The 24,594-nt window shown below is 36.0% G+C and overlaps 1 protein-coding gene across 1 annotated transcript; it reads right to left on the bottom strand.

Annotated features, from left to right (window-relative positions):
* Window positions 1-22,174: 22,174 nt before the first annotated feature.
* On the bottom strand, window positions 22,175-24,359 carry LOC127093906 (uncharacterized). The gene is made up of 4 exons (XM_051032800.1): window positions 24,294-24,359; window positions 24,055-24,201; window positions 23,102-23,497; window positions 22,175-22,579 (listed from the first exon to the last, which is right to left on the bottom strand). Exons 1-4 carry the CDS (start codon window positions 24,357-24,359, stop codon window positions 22,175-22,177), a joined length of 1,014 nt encoding a protein of 337 aa, XP_050888757.1.
* Window positions 24,360-24,594: the final 235 nt, after the last annotated feature.

The following is a 24,594-nucleotide window of genomic DNA, read 5'->3' as shown; positions in this document are numbered from 1 at the left end:
TACATTTTTGTTACTTTCGTTTCGTTTATTATTATTTTTTAGTCTTCTTTATGATTGCACATCTTTGAATCAAGCTTTGAATGAATTATTTTAGCATGCATAACTCAATTGGTTGTATTTGAGTTTTATCATGATACTTTAATTCAATTGCTTGAGTTAGTGAAACAAGAACCATATGTGTTGTTGGTTCAAGTTAGATGGAAATGGAAAATCCCAAAGTATTTTGATAAATATGAAAATTTGAGATTGTATGTTCCTGACTCAAATCATGTATATATCTTGACTTGAATCAAATTGAAAAGGGGAAATAGAAGTTTTTCAACATTTGTGACTCGAATCACATGTTTAACTTGATTTGAATCAAGCAGCTCTATGACTCGAATCATAAATTGCACTTGATTAGAATCAGAGAGATCATGTCAGCCACTGTCTCATTTGATTCGAATCACACTTTCTACTTGACTCGAATCACATTATTTTTTTCATATTTTTCTGTTTGGCTATATCCAAATTATCTTAAGTCAAGCTTTATACCTGACTCAAATCATGAGTCTTCATGACTCGAATCACTGATATAAGGTGACTCTAATCACACGAAAAATGGGTTAATTCTTTATGTTGATCTTGTTTCACTATACTTTCTTATTTGACTCAAATTTAGAAATGTTGTTGAATTGAATCTAACTAACTTTTTGCATCCAATTTTGTGCTTAATCTCAAGCACATATAAATTCCTTTTGTCATCTCATTCAAAAAAAGAACTCACGTAACTGATAACAATTTTCAGAGTGATTTCTTTGAGAATTAGCAACCTTTATTTTGAAAACTCAAAATCTCTTGCAAGCATAATTTCTTTTATCTTCAATCTCTAGCTTGATTTCCGATCTTAATTAAGGAGATTTGTAATTATTGAGGGATACGTGTCTCAAAACTAACCGTTCTTAAAGGTTTTGGTAAATATTTCTAGGAAGCTTGCAGGATTGAGGTTGTTGTCATTGGTAGTGATGAATACAGCGAAAAGAAGGAGGTTTTTCTCTCCAACTGACCTTGGTAGTGACTGTATGAAAGGCTACATACCAGGTGGAGTTCTTCTCAATCTTCAGACAGTTTACGGCTCAAGAAATCGGTGGAATCAATGGGTGATTTCCACACACGAAGATTGTGAGCAAATTGGTGAAGCTAGAGGATTCAAGAAGCGAGGATCGAGTAAATATTTTGCATAAGTATTTGGAATTAAGTTGTATACAATTTAAGATCCATATAGGAGATTTATTTTTCTCACCATTATTGTTGATTAGTGATTGTACGAACTCTTTCAATATTTGTCAAAACATGGTGGAAGAAAACAAATTCCAATGGGAAACCATTAAAGAGTAGAGTAGGCTCCTGCGAGAATGATAGAGTTGAACCACTATATATCCTAGTGTACTCTCTCTCTCTTGCATTTCAATTTTCATAGAATATTTCATTCTTAGAATATCAATTCTTAGTGTAGTTTATCGTTTATTCCAGTTGGTAGCAACTTATTACGTAAGGTTAGGTTTTATTAGAATTTATGCTAATTGAGCTTTAGTGTTGATTAAAATCTGGAAAACTAGTGTTGTTAGAATTCGATATTAATTGAATCATTTTACATGACACATCTCGTGTAATCTACAATTAATCATTGTCTTTGAACAATTTGAGATTTGTGAATTGGGTATTTGTCAACGTGGTTGAATTCCAGTACAAGCAAAAGATCTATATTTTTGCTTTATGACTTCTGTGCGTTTTTTTGAAAAAACTCTAATATTATATTTTTGGAAAAATGATCAATTTTTTAATTAAGGTGTATTCACTCCCTCTATATTGTTTATCTACTTCATATTCTCCCCCAACATAAGTATTGGTGGAAATGTTTATGCCCTTGTAGTTGTGGGTGACCATTGTCACTACAATTAGACATTATTCTTATCTCAGAAAAGAGACGTGTATGGTGTCTTTCAAAAACTAGCCAAGGTTATCCAGAACGAAAAAATAGGAGTAAGCATTGAATCTATTAGAAGCGACCACGATGGAGAATTTCAAAATGAAGAATTCAAAAATATGTGTCACAAGAATGGTCTTTGGCATACATTTTCCACTCCATGAACTCCTGGATAAAGTGGGGGTAGTATAAAGTAAAATAGATCTCTAAAGGAGCTTGCGAGGATGATGATCAATGATAAACCTTCATAAATATTTTTAGGTTGATGTAGTAAGCATTTCTTGCTATGTCATGAATCGTGTCTTGATAAGACCAATTCTAAAGAGGACTCCCTATGGACTATATAAAGTAAGAAATTCTAATATTTCTCACTTACACGTCTTTGGATGCAAATTATTTATACTTAACAATGGGAAAGATAACTTCAGAAATATCTCTAAGAGAGTCACTACTCGTCACTCCCTTAATAAGGTATGTAACTTTATGGCTTTTATTTCATAAATCTCAGCCAAAAGGAACAACGAGGATATCATTGATGAACATTGGTCTCTTGCCATGCAAAAAATTTAAATCAATTTGAATTAAACAACATTTGGGAACTCATTTCCAAAGATTCATCTAATCATGTGATTGGTACCTGATGGGTCTTTCACAACAAGTTGGACAAAGATGGCAATGTTTTAAGAAATAAAGGTAAACTCACTATGAAGGGTTACAATTAATAGGAAAGGATAAACTTAGATGAAACCTATTCTCTTGAAGCTATATTAGAGGCCATAAGGGTGTTATTAGTTTTTTACTGCATCATGAATTTCAAATTGTTTCAAATGGATCTAAAAAGTACTTTTCTAAATGGTTACATCCAAGAGGAGGTATGTTTTTATCGACCTCAAGGTTTTATCAACTCGACCTTTCTCAAACATGTTTTCAAGCTCAAGAAATTGTTATATGGTTTGAAATAAGCTCCTAGAGCTCGGTATGACCATCTAAGAAAATTCTTGCTTGAAAACAAGTCGATAAAACTCTTTTTTATCAAGAAAAACGAACATGACATTTTATTGGTTCATATTTATGTCGATGATATCATCTTCGATGCATTTAACGAGTCCTTGCGCAAGGAATTTTCTAAAAAATGATGTAGAACAAATTTGAAATATCAATGATGGGGGAGTTTCAATACTTCCTAGGGATCCAAATTCATTAAACTTAGAAGGAACCTTCACATTCAAGCTAAATATTACAAAGAAATATGAAATAGGTTCGACATGGAGAAGTCCAAAATAATAGCAACTCCTATGTCAACCTCATGTAACCTCGACAAGGACGATAATGGAAAACCAGATGAAGAAAGAAAATTTTGAGGTATTATACACTCTCTTCTCTATCTCACTGCACCCCAATCTGATATCATGTTTTTTGTGTGTCTTTGTGCTTATTTTTAAGCATCCCCAAAATAATCACACCTCAGTGTAGTCAAATGCATCATGAGATATCTCACTGGCACACAACAAATGGGTTTATGGTACCCCAAGAGAGCATATTGTGACTTAGTTGGGTACACTGATTCTTATTTTCATATTTGCATATTTGATATGAAAAGTATCAATGATAAATGTCACTTAGGAACTCGTTTGCCTCATGGTATAGCAACGAACAAGCAAGGGTTGTGTTATCCACAACTGAGGTAGAATACGTTGTTACGAGTAACTATTGCTCTTAGATTATCTAGATGAAGTAGTAACTCAGTAATTATAGTGTTAAGCTTGGAGTTGTCCTGATAAGATGAGACAACACTAGCTCCATAAACCTCACTAAAAACCTGATACTTCACTCTCGAGCTAAACACATTATGGTTGGGCATAATTTTATTAGGGACCATGTTGAAAAAGGAGAATGTGTACTTGAGTTTGTGACCTCATCTAATCAACTCACAAATATTTTTACAAAACCATTTCCTAAAGAAAGTTTCTTTTTCATAATAACTCAATTAGGAACCTTAAATCAATTATGCATGGATTTGTATGTTTATGTGCCTATTCTCCTTCTTTCTCTTCCCTTTCTCAAAATGATGTTTTGTGATCTATGTGTTGTATTTGTTTCCCACTTTTTTTATTATGCCAGGGGGGGGGGGTAGAGTATACTCTCTATAGAGAGAGCTTAACCTCTCAAAATTTTATCAATTTTCCTTCTATTTTACCACCTCCCTGAGAGATGTGTTGTCATCATAAAAAAGGGGGAGAATTTGGATCTATGTGCATGGAACTATGAAGTGTAGAACTATGTGGTTGCAGGTTTAATCAAGAAGTGGTCAAAGCTAAAGCAATGCATGCCTAGACCTTTCATGGTTTTAATGATGACAACTTATGAAGATGTAACCCGACTTTGATGACAACTCATAGATATGCAACTTGACCTTAAAGACAATATACTATTTCAAGCCACAAAAGATGAAGAATATAATTTGACCAAGCTCTTCCTCTGAATAAATACAAAGAGTTAAGGTTTAATGACCATGCACCATGATATCCTCTGATGATCGTGTCCGACTTTAAGATATCTCAATCCTCATCTCTAAGAAGATTTAAGTGAAGTGCTCATGTGATTGGTGCATTTGGTAATGCCTTTAAACTTCAGAGTGTGAAAAAGAGGAAGTATGAAAGATCAACTTATTGTATATGAGTGATCAGTGTTTTGTAAAAACACAATGTCATTTTCATAAAGTAATGTGGCTAACAAGTTAAAAAAGAACATAGACCCATCGTGAGTCCAAATTCAATGAGGTCAGGAGGTACGACATGCATTTAAGCAAGTATAAATGGACGTTCTAGGTAAGGACATGGGAATTTATGAGATACTACCTCACTGGGAGAGGGATCAAGCAACCCAAACAAGTGGCATACCATTGTTAACATGATATCCTAAGAAACTAAGAAAGGAATTCATCAAGTAAACAACATGTTAATAGCTTTGTCATAGTTATCTCTAGGTCCGATAATTACACTTTAACATTTTATAAACTATTAAGGAAGTAGACCATATTTGAATAAACACCATAATGTTAAGACGCCTTTATCAAACTCAAATAAGTATTATTCATATACCTATTTTAGTTCATCCTAATGGCGACGATACATTTTTCATTTATTTATTTGTGTTCTTGAAGGTCGTTGGGTCCATCCTAATAGAAGAAGACGGAACCTCCCAAGATCTAGTGTATTTCATCATAAATTTACTAAAAGGTTCAGAAGTACGCTATCAGAAGGTGGAGAAAATTGACTTAACCCTTGTAACTTCATAAAGGAAATTTAGACATAATTTATTGTCACACCTCATTGTCGTAAGAACAGACTACTCTATCAGGTAGATACTCTTCAAATTGGACCTAGTGGGACTGATGAAAAAGTAGGTTATGGAACTTTCCAAGTTTCATATATCTTATGAACTAAGGAAAAATCTCAAAGCACAGGCTCTAGATGACTTCATCTCAAAAACCATAACCAATAAGCATAAGCACTCTCCAAGTGAACTGTATTTGCAGACACATCTTCCAACACGAAAGAAAGTGGAGCCAGACTTCTTTTAGAGAGTGATCATGGTCTCATGTTGAATATCATAGTAATATTCAAATTACATACTTCTTACAACCAAGAAGAGCACAAAACTTGTTTGGTCGAATTGCACATAAAATTCAAGATATGAGATAAAAAATTGGTGATCAAGTCTAACTCACAATTTGCCACATCATAGGTATGAGAGGATTACCAAACCAAAGATTCAGTTATGCAATAATATTTGATGATGGTCACAACCTCCATGGCCAAATTATGTAAGACATAAATCCTTCACATACCAATGGAGCAAAATTCTAACCCTGGTGTAAAATGAGCGCCATCAAAGGCACTTGGATGATGCCTATTGTTAAATACATAGTGACATAATAGGCTTTACAAAACCTCAATTGAAGTCCTCATATACATGTGAGGTTTTACAAACCCTCAATTGAAGTTTTTAACAAAGTAAGACTAGAGAAAGGTCTTGGAAGATATCTATGAAGGCTCTTCATGGAAACATCTAGGAGGAAGTACATTATCCAAGAAAACTCACAAGGCCTACTTACTATTATTGGTTGATGATGAATGGATATGCTAAGACAATGTTGATAAATGTCATTACTGGAAAAGACATAGTGATCCACATTGAAGTTGAGGAAAACACAAGAAGGGGGTTGAATTGTGTTGACTATTTCTTTCTTTTAAAACTCTTGGTCATATTCTAAACTAAAGGTATAGAATATAATATATTCATAGGTAGACATTGGATATGCAATGCAAGAAAGAAGAGTGACACACAGAGTTATCTGGGTTCCTCTCACAACTTGAGAGTAATCCAGTCCCTTGTACTTACAAGAGATTTTCACTATAATCACACAAGATTACAATTTTCTCAAGCACACAAGCAAGAGACTTCCAATGCTTAAACCCTAAAGTAAGAGTCTTTTATGCTCAAGCACATAGGCAACATACTTCCAATGCTCAAGCACAGAAGCAAGAGACTTCTATGCTCAAGCACATAAGTAAGAGACTTCAAATGCTCAAACACTTAGTAAGAGACTTCTAACAATCAACCTAACATATAAATAACTGTTAGGTTAAATACACTTGATATACAATCAAAGGTGTATAAAGAATACAATGCAAATAGAATCTTTTAAGACTTATAGATTTCTAAGATATACAAGGATAAGAAATCCTAAATTCAGCTTATGCTTTTGTTTAGACAGAGTAACTTCTCTTTTTTATGTCAATAGATTCAATAGTTTTCTTCAAGTCTTTACCTCCTTAAATAAAGAAGAAAAGATTCGTTGAAGATCCAATACAAATGAGTCTTTTAGAAGTTTCAAAAGAGACGTTGGGATGTTTCACCAAATAGTCAAGGTTGGTGAAAACTAGTTTGAAATGCCTTTGCTACAAAAGGAATTAGCAGTTGCATCCCAGCAGACTCTATGAAGAAAATAAAGCTTAGGTTTTCATGTGAAAAAGTAGAATCAGAGGTTGATAGGTGACCTATTAGAGTCACATTGGTCCATGCACTTTGATTGGCTCAAGTTCTGATCATCAGAAGCATATTTCTTCAAAGTATGGTCTTCAGAGGCTAACTCCTTCAAACATTGACCTCTTTAGAAGTTGACTTCTTTAGAGTCTGGTCTTTAGCTTCGGATCCATCAGATTTTGGTCTTTAAGCTTCTCTTTAGATGTTCATAGTGAGAACTAATACTTGGATTCTATATGAAAGTCTATGGTCCTGCACACTTGAACCAATATTGTTATACCCAATTGTTCTTTAAATACTTTCTTATCATCAAAACCCAAGGGATATGAGATAACCAATTTTGTTCCAACAATCTCCTTATTTTTTATAATGACAAACATAAGTATTTAAGAATAATGATTGATAATTTAATAAACCAGTTGACTTTAGGGTATGAGGTTTGTAAGCTCCCCCTGAGTCTAACAGTTCATAGGGTAAGGTTTGTAAGCTCCCCCTAAGTCCTATCCAGGTTAATTAAATTTAAACATTTAAAGTACAATGATAATTCTTCAGAATTTAAGCAAGAATAATAATTGTCAGATTTCAGGTGCTTAAATATTTCTATATCTACTCCCCATTTTTTCATAAAGAAAAACAAATAAAGGAAATAGAAAAGATACTGGAAAAAAAATTTCATTTAACCAAAGAAGAGAGTCTGATATCAGAAAACATGTTCAAAACAGTTGAGAAGACAAAATAAAAGGGTTTACTAAATCCTAAAGCCTAAGGTTTTGTGTAGGTGTTTAATTGGCTGCATTGTATGGTAAAACACTAGCTGGATTCTAATGTCTTGACTGATGTCATGACATGGTGTGAAGGTGTGACTGCATTGTAGGTTAGAATATCTAACTGTACTCTGATGTCTTGACTGATGTCATGACACACTTGAGTAGTTTACTGCAGGATTAGCTAATACAGGATTTGTTGAATGTCAAATTGGATGTGGTGACATTCATCCCTGTCAGCAAATACTGAGGAATAGAACAGTTGGAGTTCTGTTAGAACTCAGTGTTTATTTCCAGTCTGGTTATCAAGGAAATACCAGACCTGGCATAAGGCCTACTGTCTGAATGTCAAACTGGATGTTATGACATTCATCATTGACAGCATATACTGAACAATAAACAGAATGGAGTTCTGCTACACTTCAGTATGTTTCTGAGTCTGTTCTTCAAGAGGAAAACAGAACTGACTTAAGGCTAAATGTGTAAATGTCAAATTGGATGCCCTGACATTTATTATTGTAAGCTGCTACTGTAGAATGGACAGGTTGGTCCTGTACAGTTCAGCAAATTATGTACAGTCTGTTTTCAGGAAAAACAGACTTAGCATATGGTCCTTGATGTCAAGCTGAATGTTGTGACATTCATTCCTGACAGCATATGTTATATTGTAGGTTGTTTAGTTTTTCTGTTTCAGCATTTTTCTCAGGCTAAAATCCAGGAAACCAACAACCAAGCTACAATTAAGGAACCTAACAAATAGCCTATTTGTTAGCACACTAATATCTGGAAATTAGTTAGAATCCTATGTGGCATTATTTGTGGAGGTCTTGGAATATATATAGGCTCAAAATAAGGAGATATATATGGAGATATTTTAGGATTAAAGACCTTGTTTGTAGCAGAAAGTTTCTGCTGACTTTGTAACAGCAAAGAACAAGTTGCTGCGATTTTCTGAAGGCCCAAATCCAGTTGGGTGATTAGGTTATAAATAACACTTTGTAACCTAGTATTTGTAAGCCTCTTAGAATGAATTTTTAGGGGTGTGTGTAAGGTAAACCTCCCAATCTGTGGGAAGGTTACCATGTGTTTCTCAGTGTTCAAAGCTGAGAGTATTTGTAACTCAAAGCCTGTAGGCAAGAGTGATTTTGTTCTTGAATGAAGCTGTGAAGAAAGTTCAAGGTGTGTTAACATTACATTGTATTTGTAGTGATAGGAATGGAAACTGGAGGTTTCTATCTAGGAGTTCCTAGGTATAGATTGCATTGGGTAGGGATTAAGTGAAGAGTTGTAAACGGGTGAGTTTAACTCTGAATTAATACTGCTAATAGTGGATCTTCTTCCAGGCTTGGTAGCCCCCAGATGTAGGTCATATTGGACTGAACTGGGTTAACAATTTCCTGTGTTTGTTTTCCTTCTGCATGTGTTTATTACTGCCATAACTCAGCAGGTATTCCAATCAGCTTATCAAGATGATAACTGACCTGGCATATAGCCTTCTGTTTGAATGTCAATCAGAAAGTTGTAACATTCATCAGGGACAGTGCATACTGAATGATAAGTAGGTTAACTTTAGTTCAATATTTATTTAAGTCTGTTCTTTTCAAGGATAACAGACCTGGCTGAAGGATCATAGTGAAGCTATCAAACTGGTTGTTTTGACAGTTGATATTGAAGGCTGATACTGAAGTAGAGACTAGTTGGTCTTTTACAGTATTGCAAACTTAGCACAACACGTTTCCAGGAACATAACAGACTCAGCATATGTTCTGGATGTCGAACTGAATGTTGTGACATTCATTCCCAACAGCAGGTGCTAAAGTGTAGGATGATTGGTTTTCTGGTTCAGTATTTTTCTCAGGTTATTCTTCAGGGATTCAATAGCGTAGAGAAAAACCAGGAAACCAACTACTAACCTACAATTAATGAACCTAACAAATAGCCTAGTTGTTAGCAATCTAATAAGTGAAAATTAGATTAACGTGTTCAACCTTTAATCCAGGAAATACAAGTAAAAGATATACACACTGGAACAATGTAACAGATGATGTCCACAAACAACAGTAAGACATCATGCTGATAACTGTGGAAGAAAACAACAAAAGTGAGTGCTAGGTTTGATTTCTGTTGAGTCTTTCTTCCTGATGCACAGAACCAGGTGTTCATACATTCTAGGGTGACATAGAATGAGATGTCGTGACATCTGTGAACCTGTGCATATTAGTACAGTGGTTAATAACTATCTTGTTGTATTAGCTACAATGTTAGATCAGATGTCATGACGTGGAGTATAACATCTGAATTCTGACTACACCAGAATTTCAATTGGTATCAGAGCAGGCATCCTGTTCTGCTTCTGGATTAGATCCATGGGTGATACTTTCTGGTATCTTGCAAGGAGTTATGTTAGTACTGATGCTGGAACCTGTGAATGGTTCTGTAATTTCCCTGAATGGTCCCTTGAAGTAGGTGGATGGACTGTTCATGACAGGAATGGTGTGTACCTGTCTCTGGAGGGTGGCAATTGGCTTGTGTGTGGGACAGCTGTGCCAGTATTGAATCACATTCAAACTTGGTATGGTCTTGGAGGCAGATCTGGTGAAGTGTGTGTTCATAGGTTGAGTTGTATTATGATTTCCGCTGCATAATACCTGGCAAAACTCAAACTCTGATGTTGTTTCCCCTCATGTGGATGAAAGGCTGCTGTATTCAAGATCTCATCATAATCTACTGAAGATGTCAAAGATACTTGAGTCTCCTCAAGTCCACTCATCATGACGTTCTCACTTCAGGATGGTAAGAATCACTTAATCACTTATTCTTTACTCACTTGAGTAGGGTGTATGAAGACCTTGAAGACCTTCAAGGAAGGTTTGTTCCAAGGAGGTGGAACTAATGTTCTATGTGATGTTAGAACATGTTATTCAACAAGTATGCAGCTACTGGTTGAAGAGCAGATGTTTTTAGGTATCAAATAAAGGGATACTTCTGTTTGGAACCTACTCCTGACCTGGAAGAGGAGACATCTGTGTGTGCTAAGTTGACAAGGGTAGGGTCAACTGTGTGTGTGCTCAAGAAGGTCACCTTTAGAAGTCTGATCTCTAGAAGTTGAGCTGGTTGAGATGTGACATTGTGCAATCTCCTGCTGTTTGGCATATTCCTGTTGATTGATCAGGGTTGGATAGCTGTTCCCTGAAGTACTATGTTGTGTTGGAAGACAAGTCCCCTGGATGTTAGTAGTCAATAATGGGATAACCTGTTTGCTATACCATTTAAGAGGATTGGAACCATGAATCTTGTTATTCAAACACCACGTTTCAGAAGTGGCAGTTCTTTCGAGGAGTGAGAATATGAAGATTCAGAGGTAGTATGCTCTAGCAATGCATAGTTACCATTGACTGGTGCTGTTTTGTATCACTAGTACTTATGGTCAGCTGGAGTCTGATTGGTGTGATTGGAGTATGTATAGGTATAACTCATAGAGTTAGTTGCCACTGGTAGGGATGGTGTATGTCAGGTTGAGACATTTATATACAATGCATGGTTATTGGTGTGGAGTTTCCATGATTGTTAAGTTGAGGGGGAGTTTTGGTTAACCTCCTCAAGTCTGGTCAGCCTAGGGTCTGGTTGGCTGTTGACCTGTGTCACATGGGTTCTGGTGGTTGTGTGACACATTTGCAAGGAAGAATTCATCTTTCCTAAGGGTGAATTTAATCTGGGAAGACTTTCAAAATTGTCGAGGTGCTTGCAAGCAGAAGATGTTGACACAAGAAGAGTACTTTCAAAGTAGTCTTATGGTGGAAGTATCTGAAAGGATAATTGGGAAAGGATTTAAGATCAATGTCTACTTGTGCCAAGTACAAGTGTTTAATTGATTATCCTTGGAGCTCAAGATAACTGATGTTCTTAAAGATGTTGGAACATCACTTCTTCAAGACCCTGTGCAGAATCACAGGAAGGATAGTACATTGGCTTATGATCTATCTCTTTGGTGGCAGCAAAAGCATATGATCTCTGAAAAGGTTTCCTGGCAAGAAACATGTTCAGCCTTGGTATGTACAAGAAGAAGAAGACATCATAGTCTTGATGGTGGTTACTTGGATCAATTTATTTCTGATCTAGGTAAGGAAGTGCATTAGCTTATGCACACTGTGGAGTCAAGAACAAGTGGCAGCATTCTTGACATCATGGAAACAGCCTTGCCTTAGGAAGTAAAATCCTTGGTATAGCTGAAGGGTTAGTTTCTAACTGGTCCTTCTGAAGACTCATGCATCAGAGTGTCTGATGTCTTTGGAGAAGAAGCAGTAATTCATCAAGGTGTGAGCTTGGATGACTTAACTGCAAACCTGCAGGATGGAGGTTGTTTACTCAAACTTGGTTCCACAATAAAGTCTATGAGAACATTGAACTCTTGTTCTATGAAGGGAGGAAGTTCTTTCAAGTGGCAGAAGAAGGAGCTGAATTCAACAGCTAGATGTCTAAACACAATGTTGTGACATTTGGTTTAACATCAGATTCTTAGTTGATGAAGTGGCACATCAACTTAAGATAGAAGGGTCTACAGAGTTGTAGATTGGGTACTTCAAAAGGATCGTTCTCATTGCAGTTCTTAGGAGTTGCTGGTTGGAGAAGATGTTACATGTTCATGTCTTAGAGACCCTAAGCTTTGTTTAACATGTAACTTGAAGTTCAAATCTCACTTGGAAGGTCAGAATATCTTTGGGAGAAGTCTGATAAACTTGGGGAGGTCAAAAAGCAGCATTTGACCTTTTCATATGAGGATTCATGAAGGAGGTAATCAACCAGTGGCATTTGGTCTATCTCAGAAGTGAGTTCGAAGAATCAAGATAATCCACATATGGCAGCTGATTATTCTTGAGGAAAGTCTGAGACAAATTAGTTTTGAGCAGAAAAGTAGTAAGTTGAAGACTAAAGAAGGTGTCTTCTATTCATCTCTTGGAGCTTGTGGTAGGAGTTCTGAGCTATCTATGGAAGAGTATCTCTTGTAATGGTATGAAAATGTATATGTCCCAATTTATGTCTGGGTTCTTCTTGATCAAGCTGGTGACTCAGCAATATCTGAAGACTCTCAGATGGTGTTCCCTGTTATGTTGTGAGGATGTCCTAACTAATGTTAGAACATTTTGTGAAGTGGTTTTCTGTTCTGGTTAGAAGAGAGATTGACACAGAGTGCGGATGTGTTCAGCCAAGAGGGTTGAACAGAGGGTGTGCTCTTGAAGACATGAAGATGCGTCTTATGTTTTCCATTCATCAAGTGGTCTGGGTTCTCTTTGAATCAGGAAGTATGTGAAGGTCCAACCTTGGGATGTTGGATATGATCATGTGCGATCTCCCAGTTTCAAGAGGAGAGTAGGTTGTTCATGACAGGGGGAGTTTTGTCCTTGCACTGCAAGTAATCATCAAGCTTGTGGTCTATGTGTTCTCAGATAACAAGGTTTGGAAACCTGTTAGCTAGTGGGATGATGTGGTATGTGTCAAGGCTGAGTGAGCAGAAGAATGTCTGACCGGATGTCATGACATTGCCTTGGACAATATTTTTATTTCCTTCTGAAACTTACAGTCATAAGGAAATATGGAAGCAGATGCCAGTAGGACATTCTGGCTGGTACAGGTGCTGGAGTTAAAGCAGCTATTATTTGATGAATGCAGATTTTAGGGGGAGAAGAAGTACCCTTGTGCATTGTACATTTGTGTGTCTTACTAGTTGCATCCATAACTAGTAATTCTGATTGTTGCAAAGATTTAGGGGGAGGAGAAGTACCCTTGTGCATGTGTGTATTACTAGTAGCCATAACTAGTAATTGTTTTTGCTCCTGCTGCTGATAGTTTGCCTTGCTAACAAAAAGGACAGAGTATTCACAAGATGTCATATGTGATGTCTTAACATAAGATATCTTATGTGCCTGCTGGAGTTCAAGAAAGTGTTCATGCAGGAGTGGATCAAGTTGTCAGACTCAAAGTCTTGGAATCTGATATGGCTGTACCTACTGTAAAGCAAAAGTGGGTACTAACTTGGTTGAAACTGTGAAGTAAAACCAAGTCTATAAGTCTGTGATTTTTTTGTTTATGTTGTTGACTTTGGCAACATTTTTGACAAAAAGGGGGAGTAACAGGTGATACCCCAGACAACAGATTGGTCTGTGAAAACAGACGTTCTTGACAGAGTCGAAGATTCCCCCCTGCAGCAGCTGATGTGTGCTGCTTTGTGAAGTTTTTATTTAACTTCCATGTATGTGAGTGTGCTGCCACTCTGAGTGTATTAGCTAGGTTTATTTCCTGCTAGATGTGTGATTCCGCTGCTATGAACTCTGTTATGGGGATCAAAGTGTTTTAGCCAAAAATTTGCCAAAGGGGGAGTTTGTAGGTGTTTAATTGGCTGCATTGTATGGTAAAACACTAGCTGGATTCTAATGTCTTGACTGATGTCATGACATGGTGTGAAGGTGTGACTGCATTGTAGGTTAGAATATCTAACTGTACTCTGATGTCTTGACTGATGTCATGACACACTTGAGTAGTTTACTGCAGGATTAGCTAATACAGGATTTGTTGAATGTCAAATTGGATGTGGGGACATTCATCCTTGTCAGCAAATACTGAGGAATAGAATAGTTGGTGTTGTGTTAGAACTCAGTGTTTATTTCCAGTCTGGTTATCAAGGAAATACCAGACCTGGCATAAGGCCTACTGTCTGAATGTCAAACTGGATGTTATGACATTCATCATTGACAGCATATACTGAACAATAAACAGAGTGGAGTTCTGCTACACTTCAGTATGTTTCTGAGTCTGTTCTTCAAGAGGAAAACAGAACTGACTTAAGGCTAAATGTGTAAATGTCAAATTGGATGCCCTGACATTTATTATTGTAAGCTGCTACTGTAGAATGGACAGGTTGGTCCTGTACAGTTCAGCAAATTATGTACAGTCTGTTTTCAGGAAAAACAGACTTAGCATATGGTCCTTGATGTCAAGCTGAATGTTGTGACATTCATTCCTGACAGCATATGCTATATTGTAGGTTGTTTAGTTTTTCTGTTTCAGCATTTTTCTCAGGCTAAAATCCAGGAAACCAACAACCAAGCTACAATTAAGGAACCTAACAAATAGCCTATTTGTTAGCACACTAATATCTGGAAATTAGTTAGAATCCTATGTGGCATTATTTGTGGAGGTCTTGGAATATATATAGGCTCAAAATAAGGAGATATATATGGAGAGATTTTAGGATTAAAGACCTTGTTTGTAGCAGAAAGTTTCTGCTGACTTTGTAACAGCAAAGAACAAGTTGCTGCGATTTTCTGAAGGCCCAAATCCAGTTGGGTGATTAGGTTATAAATAGCACTTTGTAACCTAGTATTTGTAAGCCTCTTAGAATGAATTTTTAGGGGTGTGTGTAAGGTAAACCTCCCAATCTGTGGGAAGGTTACCATGTGTTTCTCAGTGTTCAAAGCTGAGAGTATTTGTAACTCAAAGCCTGTAGGCAAGAGTGATTTTGTTCTTGAATGAAGCTGTGAAGCAAGTTCAAGGTGTGTTAACATTACATTGTATTTGTAGTGATAGGAATGGAAACTGGAGGTTTCTATATAGGAGTTCCTAGGTATAGATTGCATTGGGTAGGGATTAAGTGAAGAGTTGTAAACGGGTGAGTTTAACTCTGAATTAATACTGCTAATAGTGGATCTTCTTCCTGGCTTGGTAGCCCCCAGATGTAGGTCATGTTGGACTGAACTGGGTTAACAATTTCCTGTGTTTGTTTTCCTGCTGCATGTGTTTATTACTGCCATAACTCAGCAGGTATTCCAGTCAGCTTATCAAGATGATAACTGACCTGGCATATAGCCTTCTGTTTGAATGTCAATCAGAAAGTTGTAACATTCATCAGGGACAGTGCATACTGAATGATAAGTAGGTTAACTTTAGTTCAGTATTTATTTAAGTCTGTTCTTTTCAAGGATAACAGACCTGGCTGAAGGATCATAGTGAAGCTATCAAACTGGTTGTTTTGACAGTTGATACTGAAGGCTGATACTGAAGTAGAGACTAGTTGGTCTTTTACAGTATTGCAAACTTAGCACAACACGTTTTCAGGAACATAACAGACTCAGCATATGTTCTGGATGTCGAACTGAATGTTGTGACATTCATTCCCAACAGCAGGTGCTAAAGTGTAGGATGATTGGTTTTCTGGTTCAGTATTTTTCTCAGGCTATTCTTCAGGGATTCAATAGCGTAGAGAAAAACCAGGAAACCAACTACTAACCTACAATTAATGAACCTAACAAATAGCCTAGTTGTTAGCAATCTAATAAGTGAAAATTAGATTAACGTGTTCAACCTTTAATCCAGGAAATACAAGTAAAAGATATACACACTGGAACAATGTAACAGATGATGTCCACAAACAACAGTAAGACATCATGCTGATAACTGTGGAAGAAAACAACAAAAGTGAGTGCTAGGTTTGATTTCTGTTGAGTCTTTCTTCCTGATGCACAGAACCAGGTGTTCATACATTCTAGGGTGACATAGAATGAGATGTCGTGACATCTGTGAACCTGTGCATATTAGTACAGTGGTTAATAACTATCTTGCTGTATTAGCTACAATGTTAGATCAGATGTCATGACGTGGAGTATAACATCTGAATTCTGACTACACCAGAATTTCATTTTTCTTCAAAATCTCCAAGATAGCCTTTATATCAGAACCCATATCATATTGTCTTGCAATCACAATCTTCAACTGATTATCCATCCCTTCTTGTTTAGTAGTAACAGAATTCAACTTCTCCTCCATGTGGTCAAGCTTCTAACTAGAAGAAGCTACAAACTCAGATGAGAAAAACTTCAGATTCTGCATAACTGTGTCCACAAAGGTTCTGAGAGAGTCCCGTTTAGCTGCATATGTTATGGGATCATATGTTATGAGCCTCTCAGCAACCAAATTTTGAACTCTATCAAAAATAACATTTTTAAACTCTTCCATTTGGTATTTTATGTGAGGTGGAATGTTTAGGTTTAGAGTTGGTTGAGGTGTAGAAGGGTTAGGTAGAGCTATTGTGTAAGATTCTGACACATCATATTCTTCCCTAGAAGGTGAGAGGTGATGGTCAGATGGTTCAAAATGTTGTGTAGGGTGTGGTTCTGGTACTGTTTGGTCATTTTTGGAATCTGGTGGAGGTTAGTTTTGAGTGAATTGATCAATCTCATTTTGAGTTTCAATGTTAGGTTAAGATTGGGCCGAATTTGGTTGAGGTACAAGACTGGTATGTGTTGGAATTTCTTGTTCAGGTTGAGGTAGGTTTTGTGGTTCTGGTATTGGTTGGTCTTGAATTACTTGTTCAGATTCAAATTGAACATGAGTTTCAGTCTAAACAGGACTTGGGTGGACATGTTCAACAGAAGGTGTGGTTTCAAAAAGGATGGATTGAAGAGGCATGATGTTGAAAGGATTTAAGTCTTATGCACCAGAATCAGAACTTGAGTTAGGTCTAGAAGACTTAGCATTAGAAATCTCAATGGATGGTTCAAGTATAGTGTTAATGGGTATTGGTTGCTCAGAATAAAAAATATAAGCTACCTGGTTACGATCATAAGCTAACTCACCGGCTAGGTGATTTATTAATTCCTCTAAAACAAATGTTGTATGGATAGTTTCTTATTCAGAAAAGTCCCTTGGCATCTGAGCAATGTTAGGAGTATCTGATTCATGGGTTGGTAGAGGGGATGATCTGAAAGAAGCCATAGATAGGTTCTGGTCATGCTTGGGTGAAGGTGTGTGTTTTGATGAGGGTTTAGGTGATTAAGGTGGTGTTATTATGGATGATTTAGTCATGAGAGGGGAATTGGAAGAATTTAAATTATTATCTGAGATAGAGTTTAGATGATTACCTATGGAGAGAAACTCTACAGCATCTGAAGCATGTTGGTCTTCTTCCTCAATGGTCTCAAGAGTCTGAGCAGCAGTTTCTCCTGACACAATAGAAGTACCAACATCAAAAGGACCCCCAACTTTCTTCTCCATAACTTCTACCCCAACTTCAGCTTCTACTTGCTTTAATAGAGCTTCATCAATATAAGGTTTCTCCATAGCCTTATTGAGTAGAGCAGATGCAATCAATTTGGCTTATTCTTGAACATCTTCTAAAGGAATGTTCAGAGAAACCTTCTTCACATCCTTGGTCCTCTTAAGAAATGGTTAGTAATATTCTTCTTATTATTCATCAACTTCTGGTAGCACCATCTTCCTCAACTTCTTCTTCTTAACAGGTAGTTCATAGGTGGTTATCTTCTAAGGTGTCTTGCTAGTGGCTCCACTCCTATTATTAGTAGACATCAAGACAGTTGTGGAGGCCACTTCTTGAACCTTTTTATGAACTTATGTTTGATGTACAACCTTCCTCTTAGGTTGCTTCTGAACCATATTTTCAAACTCATAAGCAACTTGATTCCTCTTTCTTGAAGGCTTATACACACTTCCTTCAGGAGCTTCAAGAATTTCCTTCATGGTAAGAGTGACTCTAGTCCGTTCTCTGACCATCTTGATATATTCATGAATAACTTCAGGATTATCCAGCTTGGAGATGGTTGGGAAGTCATAAATATATGGATTCTTGTCATTCCCGATCATGAGGTTTGTAGAAGGTTAAATCACATCTTTCTTTTTGATAATGTTCATATTCCTCAGCACATCAGTTGAGAGAATATTCCCATATATCATCTCCATATCTTCATTAGCACCAAAATTGATCAAAGTCTCAACCAACCTACTCTAATGAAATAGTTCATAAAGAAGCCTTGCATAAGGGACATTCTTCTTATTATGTTTTGTGCTTTCCTTGATAGCCTAACACAAGTGATTAAACATGTATGCATGAAGGTTGATCTTCTCCTGGTTGACCAAAAACGAGATGAAGTGCTTGTGATCCCAAAAGACTTGATTAGTGTTTCCTTCTCTTGGAACCAAGCAGTCAATCAAGATTATAAATAGGAGTCTGAATTCAATTTCCAGGTTCTTTATGTTTCCATAGTCTTCAGATTTGAGAAAGAAATGTTGCTTGATCAAACCATATTCATAACTACTATCTTTAGTGTTCAAAAGCACATCTACCAATGTTGTCCATCTTCAAAATCTTGGAAATGTGACTCTGAGTGATAGTCACATTTACCCTCATTACAATAGATCTTATCTCTACCTCCTTGAATTCCTCCAGAACCATATCAACCCTTCACTTCCACTTGATCTTTCTATTCTTAATAATATTATGATTCTCTTCAAGAGCAACAAAACTTTCATCATACACTTCAGCCCTAACCCATAAATCCTTAACCAAGTAAGGAAAGGCAGGACCATTCAACATTTCAAAGTAGTTCATCCACCCCTGAGCTTTAAAATAGGTTTTTAATGAAAACCCATTAAACCTAAAACACTCAAAGTCTATAATCTGCTTAATGATCAACTTTAGATCCTCTTCTCTAAGCATCAAAGTTTTGAGCTTAATTTGGAGATCTTTACAGAGTTTACCACCATTAGAACTGGATTTTATGAAGATGCCATTGCAATGGAGTTTAAGGTTCTAAAGAGGTTTTGAAAAATGGTTGTTTTTCTAAGGAGGCTAGAGAATGAAAGTGTTGGTAGTGAAGAGGGAAGGATGGAGTGTGTGTGTGTAGTAATGAAACGTTTCAGTTCCTTTGAGTTTAAAAAGGTTTTTTGTTTTGAAAGAAACAAAAATTAATGAAAAATGGGCGCTAGACACAACATTTAAAACATTTTCATCATTAACCACCATTTATTATCCAACAGCTCAGAAACCAAGTAGCAAAAAACCTTTCAGATTCATGACACATAAGTGGACATGTGTTAAAAATGATTTTTCCACTCATATTCTATCAGAGGCAAATAATCAAATTATGAGTATCGGAGGCTGGGTTGCATCAAATGCTACTATTCATCATAAGCTAGTTTAGAGCTTCTGACCACAGTAGTTTCTGATCATCATCAGACTATGATCCTCCATTCAGAAGCAAGCATTAATCTTTAACAAAATGCATCTTCAAATTATTTTTGATAAAATCAAATCTTTCAATAGTAAGGGGTTTGGTAAATATATCAGCCCATTGATGATCAATATTAATGAACTGAATATATATCACACTCTGAACATAGTCTCTAATAAAATGATGTTTTATTTCTATGTGCTTTGTTCTAGAATGTTGAATAGGATTCTTTTTCAAGCAGATAGCAGGAGTATTATCATAAAAGATTGGAATACTGCTTCCACTTATCTGATAGTCTTTCAATTGATATTTTGTCCAGAGTAGTTGTGTGCAACAAATTACAGCTGATATGTATTCTGCTTCTGTTGTAGACAAAGCAATAATTGCTTATCTTTTACTAGCACGGGATATTAGGTTTTCACCTATGAGTTGACAACCTCAACTAGTGGATTTTCTCTCAATTATATCCCCATCGTAGTCAACATCACATAATCCAACTAGCATATAATCTAGGGATTTTTTATAAAACACCCATAGATTGGTTGTTCCCTTTAGATACCTAAAGATCCTCTTAACAATTGTTAAGTGAGTCTCTATAGGATCTGACTGAAATCTTGTACATAGACAGAGACAGAACAAAATATCTGGTCTATAAGCTATTAAATAAAGTAGAAAGCCAATTATACCTCTAGACAACTTCTGATAGACCTTGGTGTTGCTTTCGTCTTTGCTCTGGTTGCAGGTTGGATGCAAATGAGTGCTCATGATCTTGTAATCATCAAGTTTTAACTTCTTTAGAAGCTCCTTTGTATATTTAGTCTGATGAACATAGACTCCTTTTTTGCATTGATTGATTAGAATACCAAAGAATAACTTCATCTCTCTCATCATACTCATCTCAAATTCAGCTTGCATTGTCTTTGAAAATTCTTAGTAAAGAAAAGCATTAGTTGAACCAAATATAGTATCATCAACATAAACTTGAAAAATTAAGATATCATTCTTAAGTGTCTTTCTCATTAGTTTAGTGTCTACTTGCCCTTCTTGAAATCCATTTTCTAACAGAAAATTACTCAGTCTCTCATACCAAGCTCTAGGAGATTGTTTAAGTCCATACAATGATTTCTTAAGTTTGAAAACATAATTTCGGTGGACTGAGTCCTCAAACCCAGGTGGTTGTTTGACATACACTTCTTCGTAAATGAGTCCATTTAAGAATGAACTCTTAACATCCATTTGATATAAAATAATGTCATGATTAATAGCATAAGAGAGAAGTAACATGATTTCCTATAGCCTTGCAACTGGTGTAAAGGTTTAAGAGAAATATATACCTTCTTGCTGAATGTAGCCTTGAGCTAAAGGTCTAGAATTATTACTTACCACTTCTCCTTTCTCATTGAGCATGTTTCTATATACCCATTTTTTTCTAATAATGCTCTTCTGCAAAGGTTTAGGTACCAGATCCCATACATCATTTCTTTGAAACTAGTTCAACTCTTCTTGCATTGCCATAAACGAACCATCATCAAAAAGTGTTTTATCAACAGAAGTGGGTTCAATCATGGAGAGTAGTGTAATATTGAATGCTCTTCTCTGAAGGTGGGCCTTGTCTTTCTAGGAGTATCTTTGTTTCCAAGAATTAACTCTTCTAGTTGAGAAGACTTGTACTTTAAGGTCTTCTTGGATTGTGATGCATCTGAGGATCCATCTTGAGATTTTTCTGATTCTTCAACATATGGATGAGCTTATGAGGTTGGATCAACTTCTTGATCACTTGCTTCTGAAGTTCTGATAGCTTATGAGCATCCTTCTTCGAAGGGATTACTAGTTACTTAACTTCCAACTTCTGGACCTCTAGCTTCTGATGTGTCTTCAGATACACAGATTTCTGGAAAAAAAATTAACTAGCTCTGACAATTTATTGTCAGGCTCTTTATTATTAAATTTTATGTGTATTGACTCTTCAACCATATTGATTTCAGAGTTTTACACCATGTATGCCTTAAAGTGTTCAGAGTATCCTAAAAATACATCCTTTCGAGCTTTGGCATAAAATTTCTTCATATAGACTTTCTTTCCTTGAACAACTCATATGAAGTCTTGTCCAGAATAGGTCTAATATAGATTCCATTCTGAAAATAACCTGATGTGTTCACAACTTCTTCCCACAAGTACTTAGGTAAGTTGTTTTCATGGATCATGGTTCTGACCATTTCTTATAAAGATATGTTCTTTCTCTCTACAAATCCATTTTGTTATGGAGTTCTAGGAGAAGAGAACTCATCGAGAATTCCATGTTTTTCACCAAAAAAAATAAAATCAAATGGCTCATTTTTAAATTCACCACCATGATCACTTCTTACCTTTAAATTTTTTTATTCCTTTTCATTTTGTACTTGCATATAGAAGATGTTGAACATATCATATGATTCATCCTTGGCTCTAAGGAATTTAACCCAAATCCATCTGTTATAGTCATCAACAATGACTAGTCCATATTTCTTCCCATTGATTGATGTAGTACTAACAGGAACAAACAAATCAATGTGAAGCAGTTCTAAGGGTCTAGAGGTAAAGACAATGTTTTTAGCTTTGAAAGAAGTTGTACTAATTTTGCCTACTTGGCATGCTCCACAAAGAGCTTCTGAGTGATAATTGAGGTCCGGAAATCCTTTAACAAGTTTCAACTTGCTAAGTTTAGAGATTAATCTCCAGTTATCATGACCTAACCTTCTCCCCCGAAGCCATTTCTCATCACTCACTGATATAAGGCAAAATACCTTTTGATAGACCAATTTAGAAAAATTAATTTTATAAACATTGACTTTCCTCATACCTTTGAACACTTTGGACTGGTCAGATTCATTCATGACTATGTAGTTGTTCTTATTAAACATGACTTCATAACCACTATCACAAAATTGGCTATTGCTCAGTAGGTTATGTTTAAATGCATCTACAAGCCAAAAATTATTGATTGAGATAAAGGAGTTACCAATAGTGCTCATACAAATAATCTTTCCTTTATGGTTTCCTCCAAATCCCACAGTTCCTCCCTATTTTAGAGTTAGGATTTGGAACATAATCTTTTCTCATATCATATGTCGTGAGTAGCCACTGTCCAGGTACTATGACTGTTGTCTTGCTTCTCCCTTGAAGCAAATTTATTGCAAAAATAATTTGAGATTTAGGTACCCATAGTCTTATGGGTCCTTTAGAGTTATTTCTTACAGGTTTCTTCTTAGGTTCTGAAATTTCATAACCTTAACTTATGATATCTTAGGTTCTTGCTTCTTCATAACCTTTGACTTTAGAGTCTTAGGTTCTGGTTTCTTCAGAACCCTTGACTCAACAGTTATAGGTTCTGACTGATTCAAAACCTTTGCATTTTCAGCAGCAGGTACAAAATAAGAGTCAAGTCCTTTCTGAGCAGAGCTTGAAGAAGAAGGATATGTTGGTTTGCTCAAGGTTTCAAACCTTGGATTAAAATATTTTTTTGAGTAACTAAGACCTTCCCCTTTGCTTCTACATACTCCATAAATCATGGAGGCAAATTTAGTTCTATTAAAACCATTCATGATAAACTCTTGAAGAGCCATTTCATGCTTATCAAGAGGTTTATCAGACACTTCCTTTACTAGAGCAATATGATATTTCTCTGGAGCTTCATTTTTGCTTTGAACTGAACTTATGTATTCCTTCAAAAGATCATATTACTTTTTCAATATTTTCATGTGGCTAGATTTATCTTGTCATCTTCCCATGAGATATTGAATGAAAGTAATAAAATCAAAACGAGATAGTTTATAAAATAACTCATCCTTTTCCTTAGACTCTGAACTAGAATCTGAGTCAGAGTCTGCTTCAGAAGATGTAAGACCCATCAAGGCAAGGTGGCTTTCTCTTCATCCTTTTCAGAGTCTTCTTTATTGTCAAATTTATTCCATGTTTCCATGAGACTTTTCTTGAACCTTGTTCTGAAGCTATCCTTTTGAAATATTCCCTTCTTTGACTTGTCCTTTTGTAGTTCAGGACATTCAGCAATGAAGTTACCATGCCTCTTACAGTTGAAACATCTTTTTTTATCATCGTTCTTTTCTCTAAAACTAGATCCTATACAGCCGCTTCTTCTTCAAGATGATATCTTGTTCTTCACGGCCATATACTGAAACATTTCGATGATAAAAGCCATTTCCTCATCATCCGAGTCATCTTCAGAACCTTATACAAGATAGGCTTCTTCAAACTCCCATACTTGAGGAGCCTTGATGGTTTTAGCAACAGATTTTAAAGCCAGAGGCTTTGACTTTCTGACAGGTTCATCTCCATTGAGCTCCATCTCATGGCTCTGAAGATTGCTGATAAGAATTTGAAGATATAATGTGTTTAAGTCTTTAGCCTCCTGATAGTTGTCATTTTAGGTCTGTATTTGACAGGAAGAATCCTAAGAATCTTCTTGACATGATCAAATGTAGTGTAGCTCTTGTTCAAAACCTGAAGTCTAGATATAAGAACTTGAAACCTAGAAAACATGGTTTCAATGTCTTCATCCTTCTTCATTTTAAACAACTCATATTGTTGAACCAGAAGGTTAACCTTAACTTACTTAACCTGTTAATTCCCTTCATAAGTGGCATATAGGGATTCAAAAATGGTATTGGTTGTAGATTTATCAATGGTTTTGATGTACTTAGAATGAGGTAGAGCATAAACCAATACGCCTCTAACTCTATGATGCTTTCTCTAGGTCTTTTTCTGAGATGGTGTGAGAGTTTTTCTATCAGATGCATTTCCA

Source organism: Lathyrus oleraceus, chromosome 6 (genome assembly GCF_024323335.1).
Source record: "Lathyrus oleraceus cultivar Zhongwan6 chromosome 6, CAAS_Psat_ZW6_1.0, whole genome shotgun sequence".
Taxonomy (NCBI): domain Eukaryota; kingdom Viridiplantae; phylum Streptophyta; class Magnoliopsida; order Fabales; family Fabaceae; genus Lathyrus; species Lathyrus oleraceus.
Note: the sequence above shows the minus strand (reverse complement) of the source record. Positions and strands in the feature narration are given on the sequence as shown.